General features: G+C 53.3%; 8 protein-coding genes across 8 annotated transcripts; 4 read left to right on the top strand and 4 right to left on the bottom strand.

The window, feature by feature from the left end:
* Positions 1-968: 968 nt before the first annotated feature.
* On the top strand, positions 969-2598 carry SMAC4_08391 (uncharacterized protein; the record flags this gene model as incomplete). The annotated part of the gene is made up of 5 exons (XM_003344863.2): positions 969-1121; positions 1195-1379; positions 1451-1561; positions 1644-2161; positions 2249-2598. The coding sequence occupies 5 exons, from the start codon at positions 969-971 to the stop codon at positions 2395-2397; spliced, it is 1116 nt and encodes a 371-aa protein (XP_003344911.1). The 3' UTR covers positions 2398-2598.
* Positions 2599-2859: 261 nt separating this feature from the next.
* SMAC4_08390 (uncharacterized protein) lies at positions 2860-3913 on the top strand (the record flags this gene model as incomplete). The annotated part of the gene is made up of 2 exons (XM_003344862.2): positions 2860-3851; positions 3887-3913. The coding sequence occupies exons 1-2, from the start codon at positions 3069-3071 to the stop codon at positions 3911-3913; spliced, it is 810 nt and encodes a 269-aa protein (XP_003344910.1). The 5' UTR covers positions 2860-3068.
* Positions 3914-5381: 1468 nt separating this feature from the next.
* On the bottom strand, positions 5382-6741 carry SMAC4_13543 (uncharacterized protein; the record flags this gene model as incomplete). The annotated part of the gene is made up of 1 exon (XM_066091456.1): positions 5382-6741. The coding sequence occupies exon 1, from the start codon at positions 6699-6701 to the stop codon at positions 5382-5384; it is 1320 nt and encodes a 439-aa protein (XP_065946626.1). The 5' UTR covers positions 6702-6741.
* Positions 6742-8232: 1491 nt separating this feature from the next.
* On the bottom strand, positions 8233-9498 carry SMAC4_13542 (uncharacterized protein; the record flags this gene model as incomplete). Its single annotated transcript, XM_066091455.1, has 1 exon — positions 8233-9498. One exon carries the CDS (start codon positions 9496-9498, stop codon positions 8233-8235), a length of 1266 nt encoding a protein of 421 aa, XP_065946625.1.
* Positions 9499-12657: 3159 nt separating this feature from the next.
* Positions 12658-13863, bottom strand: SMAC4_13541 (uncharacterized protein; the record flags this gene model as incomplete). Its single annotated transcript, XM_066091454.1, has 1 exon — positions 12658-13863. The coding sequence occupies one exon, from the start codon at positions 13861-13863 to the stop codon at positions 12658-12660; it is 1206 nt and encodes a 401-aa protein (XP_065946624.1).
* Positions 13864-16004: 2141 nt separating this feature from the next.
* On the top strand, positions 16005-16385 carry SMAC4_08777 (uncharacterized protein; the record flags this gene model as incomplete). Its single annotated transcript, XM_003345374.1, has 2 exons — positions 16005-16043; positions 16119-16385. 2 exons carry the CDS (start codon positions 16005-16007, stop codon positions 16383-16385), a joined length of 306 nt encoding a protein of 101 aa, XP_003345422.1.
* A 1947-nt stretch (positions 16386-18332) lies between these two features.
* On the bottom strand, positions 18333-19869 carry SMAC4_12121 (uncharacterized protein). The gene has a single exon (XM_003345375.2). The coding sequence runs from the start codon at positions 19759-19761 to the stop codon at positions 18733-18735; it is 1029 nt and encodes a 342-aa protein (XP_003345423.1). The 5' UTR covers positions 19762-19869; the 3' UTR covers positions 18333-18732.
* Positions 19870-21541: 1672 nt separating this feature from the next.
* Positions 21542-22393, top strand: SMAC4_08778 (uncharacterized protein). Its single transcript, XM_003345376.2, has 2 exons — positions 21542-21888; positions 21986-22393. The coding sequence occupies exons 1-2, from the start codon at positions 21593-21595 to the stop codon at positions 22038-22040; spliced, it is 351 nt and encodes a 116-aa protein (XP_003345424.2). The 5' UTR covers positions 21542-21592; the 3' UTR covers positions 22041-22393.
* Positions 22394-22404: the final 11 nt, after the last annotated feature.

Genomic DNA, 22404 nt, shown 5'->3' with positions numbered 1-22404 from the left:
TTTCTGTTACATCCCCTTCTCATGTCCAATGGTATTGGGTTCCGAAGTTCAATCTACATCACTCGTCACACTTTCACTCGAATGTCCGCGAGCTATATTGGCGGGTGGGCCGCAGGGTGAACCCCGTGAGCTTTATCAGATCACAACCTGTCTGCAACATGTTATGCAACAACGCGTACTTCTTCGAGACCTGTCACTCCGCGGCATAACCGGATTGGGACGCTACTGCGGCCTCTACTGTTGCAGCTTGCTGCAGGGGGGAAACAACCCTTACAAGTTGCTGAAAAATAGTGGATTCCAACATGACGGACGGGGTCTTCTCTGTCCATCGACGCCTTGGTGGCTTTCATACCCGCCTTGGGCTCGCACACTCAGGCGAACATTTTGGTGGTCTCTGAAGTTCGAACGTGCCATTTTTCACGAGTACGGCTCACGTGTTTGATGGAGCGAATCGATTCTGACCCGGCGACCAGCCTTTTCTTGTTTGGATGTAACAGGAAGCGGCACCAATCCTTGCACCCCTCGGCGGCAGGGTACGGCAATGATTAAAGAGGCATAGCAACCAGAAGCTATTACCTAGACCTAGAGCCCCGCAATGAGCAGAAGCGATGCTTGGCAACTGTCGATTAATCCGATAGAAACACCCTGGAATCTCGAATCCACGGTCTCACCAATTGCATTGCCCTAGGACCGCATCGGGGAGGAACTCAAACGGTTTGTGGCCTCTCGTGCGCGCTTCACAGTAACGTGACCCTGAAGGAAACTGTACACTGTTACCGGTTACCTTTGCCGTACAATGCCCCCTCCTCGAGCACGTTGGTTTAAAGTCCTGCCCATGGAACGACCTTCTCCCAAGTCCCAGGTCTTCAACTCACGACGCCTCACAATCTTCCCCAGTACTTCCGGCTTCTTCACTCCTGCTCGCCTGACACCAAACGGACTCGGCTATCCTTCCCGCAGTCACAGCCATGGGTTCCAGCACGCAAAGCCCTCAGAGCCCTCGAAGCCCGCAAAGCCCCAAGAGCAAGGCGGCCTCGCCCGCACCCGCAGTTGCCCCGCTCAGCGCTGAGGCGCAAAATGCAGCTGGCATTCTTCCTGCAGCCCACTGGACGGAGCAACCGGTAACTACCTCAAGCATTTTCCTGGATGCCAAGTTGGCTTTGCACCTGCTAACACCACCGCCCATGTTGGTAGCTCCCCGAAGAGGACATTGATGACGGGGCGTCTTCCATCGGCTCCTTCAGTTCTACAACCGCTTCGCTAAGCTCAAGCATTTACAAGTACCGCGAAGTTCACGGAAGAACCTATCATGCCGAAATCGGTAACGCAGAGTCATGGCAGCCCAACGATCAACGCCATGTTGATGCGATGGAAATTTGGTAGGCATCCACAGCCTCCTCTGGCAAAGTAGTCCTACCTTCGAGGGCAGATGGGCTGACTACAGGAGAAGGTACCACGCTGTTACGTTACAAATGGGAGGAAAGCTATTCTTCTCCCCTCTTGAGCAGAAGAAGGTGAACAGGGCCCTTGATATTGGGACGGGGCTTGGCCTGTGGGCGATGTGAGTCTTGTTCTCTACATTTTTTTTCGGTTGGATGTCTCCCTCGGCCGCTTTCGGTTGGCTTACTTGACCCCCTATTTAGTGACTTTGCCGACGAATTTCCCAACGCTGAAGTTATAGGAACTGATGTCACCCCTATCCAACCTTCTTGGGTCCCCCCTAACGTCAAGTTTGAGCTAGACGATTGCAATAAGGAATGGACCTGGCCCGATAATACGTTCGATTTTGTTAATTTGCGGTACTTGATAGGCGTTGTCGATGACTGGGATGCCCTCTTTCGCAACGCATATCGAGTCGCTAAGCCCGGAGCCTATGTGGAGAGTCTTGTTCCCGGATCTTATTTCTTGTCCGATGACGGGACAGTTAAGGAGGGTAGTTCCCTGGACCAATGGGGTAGGGTATTCCGGGAGGGCGGCAAAAGAATTGGAAGAACGTTTTCGATATTAGAAGAGGATCTCCAGCGGAAAGGTATGGAGGCTGCTGGGTTCGTCGATATCGAGTTCAAGGATTTCCGATGCCCAATGGGTACGTGGCCCTCTGATAAGGAAGAAGCGGAAAAGGCTCTTTGGCAGAAGTTCGCTGTGGAGGCCGATCTTGAAGGTAAGCTCGCTTGTGATAACTCCGTCTCCCTTCCCTGCTTAATGAGCATTGAGCCATGATCGAATCAATTCTAACAATCCGGTTTAGGTTACATCAACTACATGTGGCATTCTGTCCTTGGTTGGACCGCGGATGAAGCAAAAGCTTTTGCCCGTCATCTGAGAAGGGATATAAATAACCCCAAGATCCACGGATACATGATCAGCCGTGTTGTATGGGGTCGGAAACCGGAGTAGGCATTTCAACAAGGGCTCAGCTGTTGGAGCCCGGTTGAACGGTACATGTAGGGCAGGCATGTTTCGGGATTTTGGGGGGAATAGCAGGCGAGATGCGAGTAGTCTTTACATGACATACGAGATTTCTTTCCTATCAATATAACAGGTTTCACGTCCACAGCCATGAGAGCTAACAAGTCCCGAACGTTGTGCATATCGACCCTCTTGAACACAAGTTTTTGTTGTCTAACCGAAGTCAAATACCCGGCATCCCCATATTACCGGACCCCTCTGACGCTCAAGTCACCACGTCAATCACGGCACTTGCCCAACGGCGTTCGGTACATCCCGCTTCGGGTCGGGTACTCTCCGCACATCATCAACATAAAACAGATCGACAAAGGGCATTGTGATTTCGCCGCCAGCCATCGATGCACTTCTCCTCCAGCAATTCTGCACGTCTTGATTACAGCACGCGGGATTATATGGGACTTCAACGAGTAACAGCCGAGCCTCTGGACATCGGATGCCACTTCTGTGCTCCCTTCGGACAACACAAACACCAGTCAGCCAGTTTAAAGCAACACATCATGGCCTCCGCCAGCACTCACTCTGAGGAGCGACATGTTACGCCACCGTACTCTCCCTGATATCCTCCAAGTCCCCTTTGCCAGCATCGGCGTACAGCTGCCATGGTCCGATTAGCCCTTCCAACCTGCTCCCTAGCAGCCCTCTCATCCATCCTCCTTCTCAATTCCTCCGCTTCCGCTGCCTCAACAGCCAGCTCACGATGCACCCGCTCCTTCCTCAACTCCGTCACTGCCCAGTACATCACCGCCCAATCCCTCGGTGAATCAACCGCCTTCATCACCTCTCTGCTCTCTCCCTCCGGCAACCTCACCATAGGAAACCCCAGCAACAACACCACAACCCCATCATTCCTCTACAAAGAAAATGAGGTCCCCCTCTTCCCAACATCCCCCAACTCAACCCTCTCCATACCCATCAAAGTCGACTTCCACCGCTCCGCTCACGACCCTACCCGCTGCGCAACGTTTACCGAACTCATCGCCGCTAACAATCCGGGTCATCCATATGTCATCCACACCCGCATGGAATTCTCTCCCTCTACTCTTCTCCCAACCTTAATCGAAAGCGTCGTGACCGACAAAGGCGACTGGCTCTTTAACGCAACCGGCACCCTTTCCCTCGCCCTCCAAGAATCTTGGCCTCCCATCCCCTCCAACTCTTCAGCCCGTACCAGTTACTCCCAGCTCCAAGCCGTCGGCGATTCATATTTCAACAGATTCGGCAACACTTCCGTTACCGTACCATGGGGACCTCCCTGTATCAGGATCGAAGGCGGCTTGCCCGCTCACGGGAACTTGACTGCCGATGGTCGCTGCCTGCAAGAGTGGCCGAGCACTATCATTGTGCCGTGGAGGAGGTACGTAGTCGACGAAGAGATGGGCGTGGTGAGTCTCTTTGTTGGATTCCCCGGGTTGGATAGGACGCAGGGGGAGGCGCCGATGCCTGATAGTCATGTTTTTAGGGTGGAGGGCGGGAGGATTAAGTATTTGCATACGGCTAGTAGTTGTGTGGTTGGGGGGTGTGGGTTGAATGGGACTTTCTTTGGACCATCGGAGATAAGAATGGGGAGGATGGAAGGGCGTGAAGAACATGGGGGAAGGATGGAGCGGAGGAGTGTGAGGACGAGAAGAGCGTGGAGGTTGGGGAGGTGGTGACTTGCGAGTGTGCCGAGTGGTGAGGATGTGCGAGTGTGAGAAAGGATCGAGAGAGTGTTAGAAAGAAACGGAAGAGTGACAGTTGTCAAGACCCAAGGCTGGGAGGGGTGTGGCCTGTGGCCCGTGGAAGGTTGAGTGATGGGTGATGCCTGTTTTCGGTTTGTGGTATCACAATCGGCATACAGACATGTATTGGATCTCTGATGGAACACAATCCGTTTACTTTTACGCACGCTCAAGCCCTTCTTCTCTCGTACCTACCATACCTGGGGCTAAGTACCTACCTGATATCTGGCATTTGCAAGTACCACGATCGTGATCCGAGCGCTCGCCAGGATATGCCAAACACGTCACGATACCTCCATGGCTTGAATTCATCCTCGCACATACAAGCACCGGTCTATACCTCTTGACTCGATCCCATAGCGTTTCCTCCATCGAGGAATGCAAGAAGGATTCGCAGGGATATACTACCAGATGTTTCAAGAGACATGTCACTGTTTTGCAAAGAGTCTTTTCTGGCTGACCCAAGCCAAAAGGTACTGATAGATTGTGATAGCTATTGCTTGCTGAAGAACCAGGTATAACGAAGGCCGGGAGGCCTTCTTATATACTGGTCTTCAACCCCATCCCGTGGTCCCGAAAGCCCGGGACATCGGGTCCGTCCCGTGGTCCCGAAAGCCCGGGACATCGGGTCCGTCCCGTGGTCCCGTAGACTCGGGACCCCGGGTCCTATCTGATTGGTCAATCTATCTAGCTTACATGAGGCTCAACGATTGGATCGTAACAGAAGGCTGGGCTTCAAGGCCTTCTTATGCCAAAGGAAAACGGTACGTATCCAGTACGTACGGGTCCTTGTCACCTGAGGCTCCAAGACATCTAGCGATCTGCATACATGTAGATCTTTCTCGTATGACACCAGGAGTGTAGCATATTTGTTGTTGTTGTTGTTGTTGTTGTTGTTGTTGTTGTTGTTGTTGTTGTTGTTGTTGTTGTTATTTTCAACGTCTACTTCCGCCTCCCGTAGGGCATGAGACGTGCCGCACCGATGAGTCTAGCATACAAAATTAAGAGCAATGCCCTAACTGTCCACCAAAACCATTGATCCGAGGGCAAACCGAGGCCTATTGCCAGTGTAAATCATGTGTTGCCCATAGCGTAAACGCGGCCCAACACTTGTAATCGAATCGCCCAGTGGGCGAGCCGTCAGTATATGACGGGACCTGTAGCACAAAGGAAAAGATAAAAGAAATGACAAAATCACTCCTCTCCGCTCTCGCTCTCGCTCTCCTCCTCCCGCAAGGCCTCCTCCCGCCTCCTTGCACGGTGAACTAGCCTGTCCAAGTCCATCGTAACCCTCTCAATGTCGTGGCCATGGCCAACCTCCACCCCTCTACTCCGTAAAAACCCCGTAAGGTTGTCAGCGGCGCCACCGCCGTCAGTGTGCTGTTGCCAGAGGGTCTGGCGCCATGCCTTTCTCGTGCAAGTCCATGAAAAGAAGTGCGAGGTCTGGATTCTAGCGATGAAGCGCTGCCAGTAAATTCCAATAGCAAGGGAGAGATTCTCCCGCGTAGCCGCTTCGCCCGTGACGGGGGAAACTGCATATGCCTTCCTGCAGAAAAAGGGATGGAAGGAATTCTTCCAGCTTCCACAGAAACATGTCAGCAGGGCGTCCTCGTGCTCGAAGCGCTCGTGGTAGTTCTTGAAATCCCCGTGGCCAGACCTGGCCGCGAGGAGGTGGTGTAAAGAGCGTCTGTCCAGCTCTTTTAGTTCGTCGTTAGGCTTGATAGAGACCCCCAACCGGTAGTCTGCATATGACTCTGGCTTGTTCGCGGCCCACCATGCCTTGAAATCCGTACGCGCCTCCCTCTTAGCAAGCCGCCTTGAGTGCGCAAGGGTAGCCAAGCCTTCATTGACTACCTCTCCTCCTTCGGCGCCCGCCTTAGCGAGCTCGTCAGCAATCTCGTTGCCCGTGATGCCCTTGTGGCCGGGAACCCAGCGGACGTCCACCAGACTGGGGCCATAGCCCTTTCGGATGGCGCGGAAATCGAGGAAAGCCGCTTGTGAAGACGCAGCTGGGGTTCCTCGGAGTCCTCTAATGACGGACGTGTTATCAAGGCATATCGTAATGCGTGGTCGGGCCTGTGCCTCCGGGAAGAGCGCCACAGCGGCCTTGAGACCATGCCGCGCGCCTTCCGCCTCCGCATCGAAAACTTCCGCTTGTTCTAGCTGACCGCATCCGCGGCCGAGTTCTGTCTGTCCTTGGAAGATTACGTAGCCAAAGCCTACGCACTCGCCCTCTGGTCTTTCTTCGGCGTCGGGGTCCTCCGCGTGCGCTGGGGGGCCCATCTGCTTAGCTATCATAGAGCCGTCGGTGTAAACGACAATCTCCGAGGGATCTCGTTGGAGAAGCCATTCTCTGAAATCCTTGGCAGCCCTGTCCTTAGACGTGGGCGCTGGATCTTTGTGAGTGTCTCCGTTATAGACGGGCGGCTGTAGAACCGGCCGCGGGAAAGGCAAGGCGAGCTGTGCAGCCGTCTGTAGAGTTGTAGGGCGGCGAGGCAGGCCGCGCGGCGTCATTCGAGGTTCCGAAAGACGCGGGACGAGCGGGTGGGCAGGATCTAAGGTGAGGAGGCGCACAGCGTGCCGCCGCCGGGCCGCTTCTAGAAGAAGGGGGACGGGAGGCAGGCTAGCTTCGCGGTAGAGAATGGCAAGGCGCGTCGTTCTCCACACTGGTAAGCTGGCGCGGATGGCAATGTTAACTGCAGTCTGGACTTTATGGACGAGGTCCGCCAGTCCATTGCTAACAAGCGGAAACTCCCCTTGTTTACGATGAAGGGCGTGCTTCTTGTGGCCTGGCCACCAGATTTCAGAGCCAAATAGGGCCTTTGGCAGGACGACAGCCTTCATAGCCTTCACCATGGAGCCTGGAGGAGCGCCGTGGTAGACTCTGTTGAGACCGCGTATGTGGCGGACTACCTGCTTGGCGGAGGCGAGCCTGTGTTCAATGTGGTGCTTCCAGTTCAGCTTGCTGTGGAGCCAAATCCCCAGCCAACGCATTGCCGGCTGTGCAGCCACCTCGACTCCTCCGTGTGTAATGGTTGGGAAAGGCGCAGTTTGTCTTTTCCTGGAGAAAAACTGAATTTCGGTCTTGTCCGGCGAGAAGTCAACTGTGACAAGGGCAGTATTCTGGGCTTGGAACAGTAGTTCAATTCAGCTGATAAACTACTTTGGTCTCGAAGGCCTTGTTGGTCCTTTCAACCTCTAGAGGAAGGTTGGGCTTCAAGGCCTTCTTATGCCAAAGGGAAACGGTACCTATCTAGTATGTACGGGTCTTTGTCACCTAAGGCTCCAAGGCATCTAGCAATCTGCATACATGTAGGTCTTTCTCGTATGACACCAGGAGTGTGGTGTATGCCCGTTTAACAGTGTGGCATATGCTCGTTTGACGGTGTGGCATATGCCCATTTGATAGTGTGGCATATGCTCGTTTGACAGTGTGGCATATGCCCGTTTGACAGTGTGGCATATGCTCGTTTGACAGTGTGGCATATGTCCGTGTGACACCAGCTCCCCCTTCTCCAAGGCTCGCCTCGAGCCGAACATGCGTTAGCTTTTGACGGTAGGATTCCGTAGAAGGGTTAGTTCGTTGGGACGTTAGGGTCTCAGGGTTTGTCTGAGTGCCTGGTGTGAAAGACAATGACTTCTGCTTTCTGCTTCATCAGTGAAGAGGTGCTCCTATGGTTCCCATGTCAAGTTCTTGGTTCCTTCTATCCTTGCCACTTCGTTCGATACTTAACCTTGCCTTCGAATTTCAAGGAGTCCAGCACCTCTTCCACTTCATAGTCTTCTGACTCAGCCGGGGCTACCTCCCGCAGGACCTGGTCAGGGTCAGGGGCTACCTGATTGCCAGCGCGGTAAGGGTTCGACAAGCGAGACATAGAGAGATTCTAACTCAGCCGGGGCTGCCTTCCCGCAGGACCTGGTCAGGGTCAGGGGCTACCTGATTGCCAGCGCGGTAAGGGTCCGACGAGCGAAATGTGGAGGGAGTCATGGATACGCCAGGTCTTGGGCAAGGTAAGCCGGACAGTGGTGGGATCTTGTGGAGGAGTTAGTTTGTCGGGACATTGGGGTCTCGAGGTTTCTCTGGGTGCCGCGCGTGGAAGGCGATGACCTGATTCTTCGCTCCGTCAGTGTAGAAGTGCTCCCATGGCTCCCATGTGAGATCACTGGCTTTGTTCCATCCTTCCCACTTGACTCGGTATAACACCTTGGATTCAGCCCTCATGGAATCCACGATCTTCTCGACTTCGTAGTCTTCTGATACCGCTGGGGCTGCCTCTCGCAAGACCTGGTCAGGATCGGGGATCTCCCGATTGCCAGCGCGATAGGGTTCCAGGAGCGAGACGTGGAAGGAGTCGTGGATTCGCCATGTCTTGGGCAGGGTTAACCGGACAGCGGTAGGGGAGATCACCTGTGAAATCCTGAAGGGGCCATGAAGCTTCTTGTCGAGCTTCTTTGAGGGGCGCTTGGTTTTGATGTGCTTACCGTTCAGCATGACCAACTGTCCCACCTCGTAGACCGGTGCATCCGTTCGTTTCTTATCCGCCCACTCCTTCATCCTCTGACGGGCGCGGTTGAGATGTTTCTGAGCGTGCTCGTAAACCTGGATCATCCAATGGGCGTAAAGGCGACTCCCAGGGTTGCGAGGGGCGCCGTCAGGGGGGTTGTGTGAAGCAGGGTGATAGCCGTAGTTGGCGTAGAACGGGGAGATACCAGTCGACGACGAGATGGTATTGTTGTATGCGAACTCGGCAGTGGCTAGCAAATCTTCCCAATTGCTCATTTCGTAGTTGACGAAGGCACGAAGGTACATTTCGAGGATCTGGTTGAGCCGTTCGGTTTGGCCATCGGTCTGAGGGTGGAAAGCTGTACTCATTCGACTCTTGATGCCGACGAGCTTCAGGAAATCCTTCCAGAGATGGGCCGTAAACCGGGAGTCACGGTCAGAAATGATGTCCAATGGTACCCCGTGCAATCGCCAGTATGAGCGGGCGAAAATCTTGATGAGGTCTTCTGTTGTCTTTTCTCCCACCTTAAGAGGGATGAAGTGGGCCATCTTTGTGAAGGGATCCACCATAACCCAAATGGAATCACAGCCGTTGGAAAGGGGCAGATCCGTAATGAAATCCATTGCAACGGACTTCCATGGGGCGTAATGGAGTTCCATGGGTTGGAGCAAACCATGCGGGGAGTGCCGAGGAGGCTTGTTCTGTTGGCATTCGTGGCAGCCGCGGACGTATTCCCTGACTGATTCCTCCATCTTGGGCCACCAGAAGTTCCTGGTGATGAGCTCCATGGTTTTATCCATACCCATGTGACCGGCGACCTTAGTGTCGTGTTCTGAGTTGATGACCTCGTTCTGAAGGCTGGTGGGGATCCAAAGGCGGTTCTTTCGGTAGAGGAGATTGTCGAACTTCTTGAAGTCTTTGTCTGCGTCCTTCTGGAACTGTTCCATATATACCGGGTCGTTGACTCTTGCTTCCTTGAGCTGCCTGATAAACTCATCATTCCATCGAGGGGTAGAGACACTGCAAAGCCTATCTTTTGACAAGAGAAAACTGCTTCCTTCCGAGTATGAGAAGTGTTTTTCTTGCAGGACCGTCGTGATCGGCTGGTCCTCACCTCCCCCTTTCTCAGGTTTGAAGCTTTCTTGACGGGATAGGGCGTCAGCTTTGCCGTTCAAATGGCCGGGTCGGTAGTTGATGATGAACCAGAAGTTGGCCAGTTGGATTGCCCATCGGGCTTGGCGGCGGTTGAGGACTTTGGCGTGGGTAAAGTAGGCAAAATTCTGGTGGTCGGAGAAGACTTCGATCCTGTGCTTTGCCCCCTCGAGGTAGATCCTCCATCGTTCGAAGCTGTCGACGATGGCAAGGAGCTCTTTATCGTGGATCTCGTAGTTCATCTCGGCTGGCGACATCTTTCGCGAATGGAACGCGACTGGGTGAATCTTGCCATCCTCTTTCCTTTGAGAGAGTACTGCTCCAACCCCAAAGTCCGAAGCGTCGGTTTCCATGATTGCTGGCTCAGCGGGGTCGAAATGTGCCAGGACGGGCGCGGATACGAAGGCTCTCTTGAGGTCGTTGAACGCGTTGGTCATTGCTTCGGTCCATTTCCAAAGCTTTCGATCCAGGGCGTTACCTTTTGAGATGGCTTGGGCTAGCGTTGAGAACCCTTTGATGAACCTTCTGTAGAAGTTGGCGAAGCCCAGGAAGGATTGTGATTCCTTCAGGGTTTTGGGAAGCTCCCAGGCCAGAATTGTTCTCACTTTGTCATCAGCCATACCAATGCCTTCTGGGGAAATGATGTAGCCTAGGAATTCAACCTTCTGTACCCTCCATTTGCACTTCTGGGGTGCGACAGCCAGATGGTTTTCTGACAGCCGCTTCATGACTTCCAAAACCAAGCGGTCATGTTCTTCTTCCGTGTCTGCGTATATCAGGATGTCGTCGAGGTAGACGAGGACGCCGGCGTCGATGAGGTCCATGAAGAGGTGATTCATCATGGCTTGGAAGGTTGAAGGCGCGTTGATCAATCCCATGGGCATGACTACGTACTCGAAGAGCCCGTATTTGCACCGGAACGCTGTCTTCCATTCATGTCCTTTGGCCATTCTCACCAGGAAGAACCCTGATTTGAGATCGATCTTGGTGTAGAACTTGGCCGTTCTGAGGGCATGCTGAAGCTCTGTGATGAGCGGTTGTTGTTGTTGTTGTTGTTGTTGTTATTTTTAACGTCTACTTCCGCCTCCCGTTGTGATGAGCGGTATGGGGTGCCGGACGGGGACCGTCATTCTGTTGAGGGCTCGGTAGTCGACTACCGGTCTGAGAGGATCGTCGGGATCCTTTTTATCGACGAACATGAGGGGGGCGCCACATGAGGCGGTGGACTTTCTGATTCTTCCTGATTTTAGCATTTTGTCAAGCCAGGGTTTGAGGGCGTCGAGCTCTCGCCCGCTCATAGCGAAGACAGGGCCCCAAGGCGGCGTTTGGTCGTCGATGATATCGATCTTGTGATCCCAGGGCTGGTGGTCTGGCATTCGCATGGCGGCTTCCTCGCTCATGATGGGGAGGAAGGCTCGAAATTCTTTGGGGACTGCTGCAATGGCGGCGTCAATCTTGGTTTGGATGCTGGCAATGGCGATGGTGGGGGAAGCCCAAGGACGATCGAGCTGGTGCAATTTCGTCATCCACTGTTGAGAGCTCGAAATTGAGGCGGGTGTAGTGATCTTCTTGGTGCCGTAATACGACTGCCTCGGTATAGTATCGTCCTCCCATCGTGTCGACCGCCGCGTTGAAGCCCATAAGGGTGCGGATGTTGGCTCGTTTGATTAAGGGAAGCTTCCAGACGCGTGCTTGGTGAAATGACATGACTGGGATCGAGCTTCCTGGGTCCAAAAGGACGCGAACAGGATGTTCCACGTCGTTATAGAGCAGGGTCATTCGTACGATTGGTCGTGAGCCGGAGTGAGGCTCAGGGCAGGGTTTCTTTCGGAGTTGTTCTGTCTCGTCGTCGTTAAAGCTCAGCCTTTTCAGAGTGCAAACGACGGGGTTGACACCAGAGTGAGGCCGAGGTGATCCATGTGGTGCTTCATGGTGGCCATTCAAAAATCAGAGTCAGAGTCTTGGTCCATATCCATGGTCTGTATGGCTCTGGTGATCGCGGCCGTTTTGGCCTTCTTGAACTGGGCTTCGTCATCGAGGGCCTCAGCTCCCTCTTCTTCACGGTCGGCGTTCTTGCGTTTGGTTGAGACGGCGGCCGTACGTGGCTGTTGTTCTTTTGGCTGGGGCGTCACGAAGGTGGTAAACGGCTTTCTGGCGTTCTTCGTCCTTCTCGCCGTATTGAGCGATGGCAGTCCACACCTCTGAGGCGAAGCGGGAGCTAGCCTGCTGGACTTGTTGCTCCAAGCGGGCGATCTGGGCTTGAGAGGCCTCGATACCAGCGTCGAAGAGGGTGGTGACAGTGGCATAGTTCTTCCTCAGGATGTCGTATTGTTCCTTGAGGGCCGTGAGGTCTCTGGTGTGTTCGTGCCCTACGGAGAGGGTCATCTCGCGCACCTGGGCGTGAGCCGCCGCGAATTGGTCATGGAGAGTGATGAGCCAGGGAGGGGGTTGGTAGCCTGGACCAAACTTCTGGGGATAGCATCATCGCTGTTGGTCATAACAGTATCGAAGTCGCCTGGGTGATAGAGGACCAGGGAGGAGTTTTCGACCGAGGGGACGGGCTGATCTTGAGGTGAAGCCATTGTGATGGTGATGTGTTGAAGAGTTGGGTAAGGATGGTTCGAGAGGGAAGTAGTTTATCTGTGACAAGGGCAGTATTCTGGGCTTGGAACAGTAGTTCAATTCAGCTGATAAACTACTTTGGTCTCGAAGGCCTTGTTGGTCCTTTCAACCTCTAGAGGAAGGTTGGGCTTCAAGGCCTTCTTATGCCAAAGGGAAACGGTACCTATCTAGTATGTACGGGTCTTTGTCACCTAAGGCTCCAAGGCATCTAGCAATCTGCATACATGTAGGTCTTTCTCGTATGACACCAGGAGTGTGGTGTATGCCCGTTTAACAGTGTGGCATATGCTCGTTTGACGGTGTGGCATATGCCCATTTGATAGTGTGGCATATGCTCGTTTGACAGTGTGGCATATGCCCGTTTGACAGTGTGGCATATGCTCGTTTGACAGTGTGGCATATGTCCGTGTGACATCAACAGCGTTGTCTACTCCCCATTGGACCATGGCGTCCAGCTCTCGTTGGGCCTTCTCTGCGACCTCTTCGTTCGAAGTGCCAGTAACAAGAACTGCACAGTCGTCTGCATATCCAAAATGCTGCGCTTCGCTCTCTCCAAGGCGATGGACCGGCTCTGTGTAGAGCAAGTAGATGATGGGCGAGGCAGGGGAGCCCTGAGGGAGCCCGCATCTGAGACGGCGCATAGGAGTGGTCACCCCTGGGTATCGCACGCAGGCCATGCGGTCCGTCATAAAAGACTCAACCCAGCGGACCACGCAGTCCGGCCACCCTTGCTCCCGCAAACGTAAGACCAGCCTATTCACTAGGACGGCATCAAAGGCGCCTTTGACATCCATGGCTACAAGTGCAGCAACGAGTCCCTTGTCGAGTGCAGCTTCGATATCGTGAAACAGAGCTTCCACAATGTCAACGGCCGAACGCCTTGGAAGGGCGCCAGCCTGCTGGGGATTCAAGACCCCGTTAGAAATGGCCGTCCAAGCAATCCGCCTGCCAATAAGGCGTTCGATGCCTTTTCCAAGGCAGGACAGGAGTGAGATGGGCCGCCATCCCTTGGCCGTCGTTTGGTCTTTCCCAGGTTTCGGTATCATAACCACTTCCGCCTGTCGGAAGACTTGGGGGTGGTAGCCGGTAGCGACGCAGCCCTGATAGAGCCGCAGGACAGGGTCTTTGATCGCTTCCCAGGATGCTTTCAACATACGGACGGTAATACCGTCGGTGCCGGGGGACGTGTTGCCAGAACCGCAAAGTGTTTTGTAGACTTCATCCGCGTGTACGACGGACGACCAGGGTAGGCAACGGCGTGGTACCGTGGGTACCCAGCCAGTTTCGAGGTCTTCCTCTTCGCTGTTCCTTTCTAGAAGGGCCGTGCGGAGCGCCTCCGCCTTGGCTTCTGGCTCGATCACGGTCTGCCCATTGATGACTAGTGGGGGGGCCTCCATTAACCTGGGGTGATTGGCAAGAGGGATAGAGATGGTGATTGGGCGATGGACGATCTGGATTGATTGCTCCTCAGAACGATGACGGGATTGGCTTGTTGTGGTCGAGTGTCTGTTGGGTGTTGGAGCAAACATCACAAGAACATGACAGAGAGGTCTGGATACACATCTTGTGCTGGACATAGATGACGATGACACTGTCCACGAAGTTTTGCAGAGGACTATGGCATGTTTGTCACACTGTCGATAAGGTAGCAAGCGCTTGTGGACCAGAGAGGAGTCATGGACAGATATATAGGAAAGGGAGATACCCATAAATGAGACATCAGAGCAACATGTGTTACAGCGTTTCACATAACCCGTTTTCGTTCTATATGTTGGAGGTAACGGAATGATACACCACAAGTGGCATTGAGTGTGGGAGTGAATTTCGTGTATTGATTAGGTTAAAAGAGAGAGAGAGAACAGAACAGGGAGGACGGAGTCCGACGTGGTTTATATACAGGGTAGCTATGTGTGGATCGTATCCACTTAGACAGAAACGCCAAAGAATGTGATGGCTTCAACACTATAAACTTGCTTTCGTATCAACCCTCCATGCTCCCTACCAAAGCACCAAACACACGTATCCACGGTCAGAAACATACAGCCGCAACGCAAAAGGATATGTGCGAGCTCAGATTTCACAGGCTTGCAAAGCGAGCTCCTTTCGGAACATCATCATCACCCAGGAATACCGACAAAGCTAGCACACCAAAGCTGGTCAACAACCCATCGGCCTAACTGCGTTTCGGTGTCTACAGCCAACACATCACTTGCTCCTGCGCCGGTGGTGCTGCTGGACTTGGGTGGCCACAGCATGGGGCGGTCGGTCCGCGATTTCCGCAACGATGAATGTCAATGCTTCAATCCAGCCGTACCGTGCCTTCAAAACGTAGAAGAATGCATTGGGAACCTACCTCTCCTCTCGGGAGACCGCTGATCACTGATCACTGATCACTGCCCAGGACCTGCAACTCCATGGCATCAAGACGCTCCCGACATGGTTGCCTGCCTGTCCCAGTGCACCATGCCACGCCTTCTCCGGACCCAAGAATTACTCTGTGGAATTTGGATGGACGAAAGGAGTTCATTTGCTTGGTCTATCACACGAAACTGAAAAAGCCCTCGAACGGGCACAATGCTGACCATCACCGCAACCGGTTTGTAGCCCACCAGATTGCCAGAGTTCCGGGCACTCAAGCGTCAGTCAGCTCCCGGGTCCTCTGGAAGAAGTTCTTCTGGAACTCTCCGGGCGTGCAAGCGGGACCCCCGAGCAAAGCGCAGCAGACAGCCCAAAAACCAATGCACAGCACCTCAAAGACAGCTCATCGACATCCGACAGTGAAGATGACGATGATTCCGACCCCCTTGACTTTAAGCCCTACGGGCGGACGCTGGGCGGGCTCTTGAAATGATATTTAGTCTGGAGTTACAAGCTTCTGGGCTCATGTCCAAGACAATCCACCTATATACCCCAGACCGGTTTATTTTTCACCACGACATGAGGGTTTTCGAAGAAGATTGGAGCGTCACCCCGCGCAAGTCCAGAGCCGCGACAGCGGCCGCAAAACGGTCTCCGACTGCAACGACTAGAGCCCGGACGACAATGAGAGCATCGACAGCTACGCAAACCAAGTCACGGGGAAGAGTAGCGGGTGTGACGAGAGTTAAGGCGAGAAGAGCCGCAGACTAACCGCCCGTCGCTCAACCACCCGTTGTTCAACAGCCCGTTCCCCAGGAGGCCGTTCCTCAAGTGTTCTGGGTCAACCAAAGACAATCTACAACAAGAACAACTACTTTGAGCCCAACAGTTTCCCGGCTACTATCTATCTATCCCCTTGACAACGAGGCCGACAAGGATGTTTACGACGGCGAGAAAGACCACGAGGACAACGATGGCGCTGCGATGAAATTTCGCCATGTATATCCTGGCCGACGCTAGTGAGGACATCATAGAGCAATATCCGTTGATCAGCCGCCTTCACGACCAAGACTTCCGCTGAAAGTTTCCGCATTGGAATCGTCTCCATGTTGAGATTCATGAAGACAAATGCGGACGAGACCGTCGAGGCCATGACTCTGAATGTTCCGGACTTCCCATTATGAGATCAGTCGCAACTTTGCGTGACGATCCCGGAACAGTGGGATAGCGATTTCATGTTCGAGCAGGTCTACTTGGAGATCATCGCGGAGGCGTACAATTGGACTGGAACCAGGACTCGGCACACGATCGTGTCATCTTCTTTTTCGAGGCGGAGGTGTTGGCGTACTACCTCCTGTTTAGCCCGGCGTACATGAAGGCGCAACGTGCACTCAACCGCGACTCTACGCACCAAATCATTCTCTTCATGGAATTTGGCGGACACCGCTGGGCCGGAGTCCACGACGAGGGCACCTTCAACCCCATGGCTGAGGAGGTATCCTCCTCGATCGTACCAAGGAGGCTACCGGCTGGGAAGACGCCTGACGCCACATGTCTTTAAAGCCCTCTCTCTTCCTGGTCATTATCGAGGCGCGAGGGAGTGGAACCTCAACTCCTCGTTACCAGTGTACCAAGAACACGCTACTGAGGTAGATCTCATTTGGCCTCTCGGGGCAAAATACACGACCGTTGGCCGGCAAGGTATAACTGTCGTTTTCTTGGTTTGAGTTGTGGATCGGCAGGATGTTCTGAGTCTCGCTCGGGGGCATTAGGCAGGCACGAATGCCCGCCCGAGCTTTCCAAGTCGATGCCTATGGTTAGTAGTAGTATGGGACGGACTATATGATTCGCTACACTCTTCCTTAGGGTAGTCGGGGTAGAAAAGTTTGTTCGGTAAATCGAACATGGCGTTGCACATCCTCAACTGTCGAAGTTGCCGGAGAGTTGGGATTCCGGCAGCTTGGGGCCGGTACTTCCGGATAAACCTCCTGATGAATCGGGGATTTGGGCCGGGCCTTGGAATCCTTTCATCCTCATTCCCAAGAGGAATGTCGCGCCCTACCAGATATCTCCCCAAGACAAAAGCGAATATTAGAAGGACATAACGATATATCCCAAAGATGCGTTTTCATTTTCTCAGTGAATCTGCCCTTCATCCCAACTTTCATATGGAAATTTGTACCGACCAGTTGGGATAGCCAAGACACCGAAGCGCAAAGCGAAAGTTGCCTCAAATTGAAGACCATGTTGAAGGCGGGGGGAACTCCGCCCATCTGACCGTAGAGGGGCATCGATAGCTGGTGATGGAGATGTCCGGAAATGATCCTCTTCCTCCTACTTCCCCCTCTCCATGATGATGACTACCACCAAGCGGGCTGTAATGGAATTCTTTATTTTGAACACTCTCTGCGGGATCCATGATCTCAGGGTTTTGAACATGAAGCCGTCGTAGGGAATAAAACCTTAGCACGTGAGCGTCGATATCTCGGACCTTCCTTCGTTCCCTTTGCGCTGGCAGCGGTGGAGAACGGGAGATAGCTTCCCAGATCCTGCGAGGCGGTGGTTGACTGAGCGGAGCACCAGGAGAGCAGAGCCCGCTATATAACAGCGCATGCGCCCATTCCGATGGGGACTTCCGCTCTTGCCCAACGGCCATGGAAGGAATGCACGACCCACGTTGTCGGCAATGGCGCCATCACTGCAGACCTACCTACCACAAGGCTACCACTAACGCACCGGCCAGCCCAACTGGCAGCAGGCAAAATCGTCCAAGCCGAAATGCCTTCCTTCCTACAGTTCTCACGAGTGATCTGGTCTTCCAAACAAGACCACCGTTCGGGTCCAAGAGCCTCAACCAACAGTCATGACGACTACCAAGGAGTTGGGGACGACCAACAGGAACTTGGCGACGACTAACAAGGATGCCGCCTGGCCCTCGAGCATTTCCACACGGAGAACAAGATTCTCCTCGAGGCGCAGCGAACGTCAAATTAGCCAGAGTCAGACGATATCAGAACCCCCTCCGCGAGCGCGGAGAGGGAGAAGCAGCGACACTACCGGACCACCGCTGGATGAACGAAAGCACGAAAGCGCAAAGGGCCAAGAATACATGTGGTGCTGCTTCTCAATCAGTGCTCACTGGCACTCACCGAGCATCCTTCGCTTCGCTGATTCAGAGTGAGAGTCTCGGAAGACAGCTCGTCCTGGTCACGGATGAGGAACAGGGTTGGGCTCTTCCGGGACATAGACACCAACGATGCATCCTTTCTTGCGCAGCAGTTTCTGTTCCGCAGCAACGATTAATTCGACTAGAACAATACAAACATGTGCGCAACTGAGGGCGCTAGCCTTTGTTTGGTTTTCGCAGCTTTCTATCCAGTTTTGCTTTGGACTGAGATCTTTGATGAAGAAACAGAACGAAGTTGTTAATTAGTTCGAAATCCAGGACATGCACATGCTCTTTTCCACGTGTAAGGGGTTGCAGTGGCAGCAAGCGCAATGGCGGACAATTGATCCAAATTGAGTAAGTTATGGTATATAAGTCAACATTTTGTGTCAGGCTTGCAACAACCCCCAGAAGTGGGAAGGAACAGTAGGCCAGAGTAGCAGCCATCTAGGTTGTGAAAGGGCTTGAATGGTGCTGCGCTTGTGGTAGGATCAGCAGCTGGCGTCTTCCGGCTACGTACCCATTAATAAGCCTCTTCTACTACTTCCCAGGAGGGATACCGTACGTCCCACGTCCGAAATACGTCCAGTCCACTTCTCAAATATTTTTATTTTATTTTGGTAGATTTGCCACAAACATGAAGATCGAATACACTCACGTCAAACGAGCAAGGATGAGAAATGATAGAGAGAGGCAATCTGACCCTTCCTTTCATGGGCAACAAAGGATGCTAGAGAGGTGATCATTCAGCAAGCGTCTCTATGTGATGAATTGGAACAGCCACCAGCCTTCTTAGTCCGGCTCGACTCCCGGATCGCGTCAACTTCAAGGTGGTTTCGTTCCTACAACTATCCATGACATCTGGCCGTGGAGGACGGATGTACTCCGCAATCCTCTGGGCAAAGCTTGCTTGCCTCTTGAGAGTAAGAGCCCTAGGCTGTCGTGTATGGCTGTCGTCAGAGATCCCCCGTACAGTGCCTGACCTGTGGATTGATGCCTCAACGCCATTGGACATCACTGTATGACCCCTTGGGTCTGAACCACCTTGGAATGACTTTCCCCCTGTTGTTCCCTTGTGTTGTTGAAGCCCAGTAACTTCTGTCATTGCACCACCGGTTGCATAACTGGGTGCCCAGCTGTTGCGACTCGCACGACTCTTGTTGCCAGTTGTCGTCCTGCTTGTCCCAGCTACAGCGGTCGAGCCTGCGCTTAGACTCGTGGGAGCCAGCGTGACATACTGTTGATGGGGATCCGGCCTGACGAGATCATGTAGCTGAGTTTCCATACTGTTCAACAACTCTTGGTGTGGCCTCTCCTCATGTTCCGCTTGTGCGAGAAAAAGCTCGTAATCGGTGAGTGGAGCTGGCCTTGTGGTAGTCCATGTTGGTGGACTTGGTAGGTGAGATGATTTGAAGCGCTCCTGCTGCGAGGATGCCGATGCCATGTCCCGCCGGTGACCCCGGAATCTCATCTCGGCCAGAGGATTTGCCGACTCTGGGTGACGGTATGCTCGCCGTGACTGCCGTGTCTGTGGACGGGATATCTGGCTTGCTTCGGACCCTGAAATACATGGTCGGCACTCGCGGAGCATCGAAGGAGGTGGTGTGATTGTTAACTGAGAAAAGTCGGTGGCAGCATGTTTAGGTTGGTAGACGTAACGCGGCCTTTCTTCCTCGTTGTCGGGTACGGTGTCCAGGATTGATGTGGGTTTCTGCCATACCCTGAGCTTGTCGCGAAGACTTGTTCTGCGTCTGAGTTGTGGTTGCGCCATTGTCGGTGTCTGTTACTTGTGCGTGAAGTACTTTGTAGAGGAAGACAGCAAAACTAGTAGATGATGTGTTTGTGTCGATCTTGATGTTATAGAGAAGTGGTTGGCTATGCTTGAAGGGTAGACTCCCTTGATCATCCGGGTCGGGGATGGCTAGCCGTGTTATACATCCGGCCAGGGGTAGTGAGTGAGGAGATGAGAAAAACAGTCTTAAAAAGCAAGACCGGTATTACATGCAAGCAGGTGCTGCCGTTGGGTATGATCTTGATCCAGATGGAACTTGTATCCCGTGCATGGTGTGACGTCGGCAGGAGGTTTTGAGACGTAGAGACACGGCCGGCTAAACACAAGAACATGATGACTTGGGTAGCCAGCGTAGCATCGAACTGAGGTTTACCAAGGAATGATGAATTGGCGTGCAGAACTTCATTGCTCGCAAACACCATCCTTCCTCCGAACTGCAGATGACTTGTTGTGCTCGTTCTGATGAAAACAGTTTGGCTCCCCTGCATGACGCATGCCGTCTGGTCAAAGAAGGCAGGACGGGAAGAGAAAGATGCATCTGACTTGAAGGTTGGCATCTTAAACATGACTTTGACCAATACGCGCCGCTTTGGAGCATACAAGAGGGTGTGAGGGGAAGGATGAAATGGTGCCCGTGATGGGGACTTTTGGCTCGTGTAAGTGCAAATGCCGCAGAGCCAAGAAAATCGGGGTGTGATTCGCGGGTAGGAGAATTAATATGCAATTTGGAGGTGATAACGAAAGGATGTGCTGGAAAAGAAACGACAGAATCTGGAGACAAAAGCTGGGGAATGCGGGGGTTGACTCTGTTTGGTTTGGCTGGTGGTCACGGATGCCATCTCACTCTACCTCGTGACTTTTCTCCAACCGACGTTAACAGGTCAAGACAAGAGACGTCGAGGGTGGCTTGGTGGTGGCTTGTCTTCAACCGTCCCCATTGGCAATAACAAGACATGCAATCTTCTTTGCAGTTAATATCGGGACATGAGGACGATAGTTCGGAACGGAAAAGAAAGAAAAGAGCAACTGTCAAGACGAAGTTGTCGTGAGATGCTTCCCGCGAAAGGTTTACAAATAGGTGAGGTTGAATTAAGCTCGGAGTTCCCCACTGCCGAGAGCAAACAGTGGGCTCTCGCCATCTTGGTCTCTGGGTTGTCCTTGTCATGATGTCGATCGGATAGCATCTGATCTGGGCATCGGCATCGGGAAGAAGAGGGGCGGAAACAGGAAGAGGAGTGATTTCTCCGGCCGTACGGGAAGAGACAGACGGGAAAAGGCATGGATGTTGACTATTGAAGCCATCACCGGAAGTTTGGACGGAATGGCCTGAATCGATCAGCAATACAACTCCGACTTCAGCGGCTGTGGTTTTCTGTGGCTTCAGCCTCAGCCATGGTCAACGGCCATATTGGTGTGTGGTAGCAATGGATGTCTTGGATACGAGAAAAGGGTACGAAACACAAGGCGGGAATAGGCGCTGGTTGTGACGGGTGTTGTTTGTGAAATTGAAGTGGAAGCGAGACATCCACGAGACAGAAAAGTTTGTTGCTGAATTGACGAAGGCAACTTTTTTCCCGGCCGAATCGATTTCCGACAGTGCCTGGCGGCCCGTGCCGCTTGTCAAAGCTCCCAGGACCCACATTACACCTGCCCGGATGGACCCCACTTGAGCACGAACGGCGGGGTCTGGACGTTGTGCTACAAACAGCTGAGCGCTGTAAACTTCAAACAGCTTTTGGCCATGACATTTGACATCGAGACTACCATCAACCACCAGCCCCACCGTCTCATACATCACATCGCGTTCAAGATGGGCGCCTTCGCCTCTCGTGCTTCTCGCCCCGTCAGATACACTCTCGTCTTCCACGCCGAACCGCAGTTCGTGGACACGGTCAAGCAGGCCGTCTTCGCTGCTGGCGCCGGCCGCTATCCCAACTACAGCGAATGTTGCTGGACCGCCAACGGCACCGGCCAGTTTCGACCAGTCGGCGCTGCCAACCCACATACCGGCGAGGTTGGCGTCCTAGAAAAGATTGAAGAGCTGAGAGTCGAAATGTTGTGTGATAGCGAGGAGACGGCCAGGAAAGCTGTCGAAGCTCTCAAGAAGTGAGTTCCATTGCTTTATACGGGGTCACTAACCATAAGCGCTATCAATGGCCATCGGCAATTGTTAGCGGACGTCAGCTAACCACGACAATGACAGAGCACACCCCTACGAGGAGCCATCATATGCCGTTTATAAGCTGGAGGATTTCTGATCCTGTCGTTGTCCACAATTACTTCCGCGTAACGTTGCTCCAATATACACTTCTTTTCTTCCCGTCCACGCGAGGTTTCGATATCGAACTTCCAGCCTGATCGAACCCTGGCTCTCTTGCCCGGTCTCACTGGTGTAGGGGACTGCCACGATGCCAAATCAAGATTAGCGCACCACCGAGCTGACACTCCGTCGCTCTCTCTCAATCGCTCCCATCATCTTCAGACCGTTCCAATGGATCGAATCGCAGCCCAATCAAATCGGCCTTCGACTGATTTACATCCTGTCTTCGGCCTTCGACAGTTCGAACTTGGTTGCCGGAAACGCCCAAACCCCAAGAACCGGACCCTGAGATACGTGCAGTA

The sequence above is a fragment of the Sordaria macrospora genome, chromosome 3 (genome assembly GCF_033870435.1).
Source record: "Sordaria macrospora chromosome 3, complete sequence".
Lineage (NCBI taxonomy): Eukaryota > Fungi > Ascomycota > Sordariomycetes > Sordariales > Sordariaceae > Sordaria > Sordaria macrospora.
This window is presented reverse-complemented; position numbering and strand designations above follow the sequence as displayed.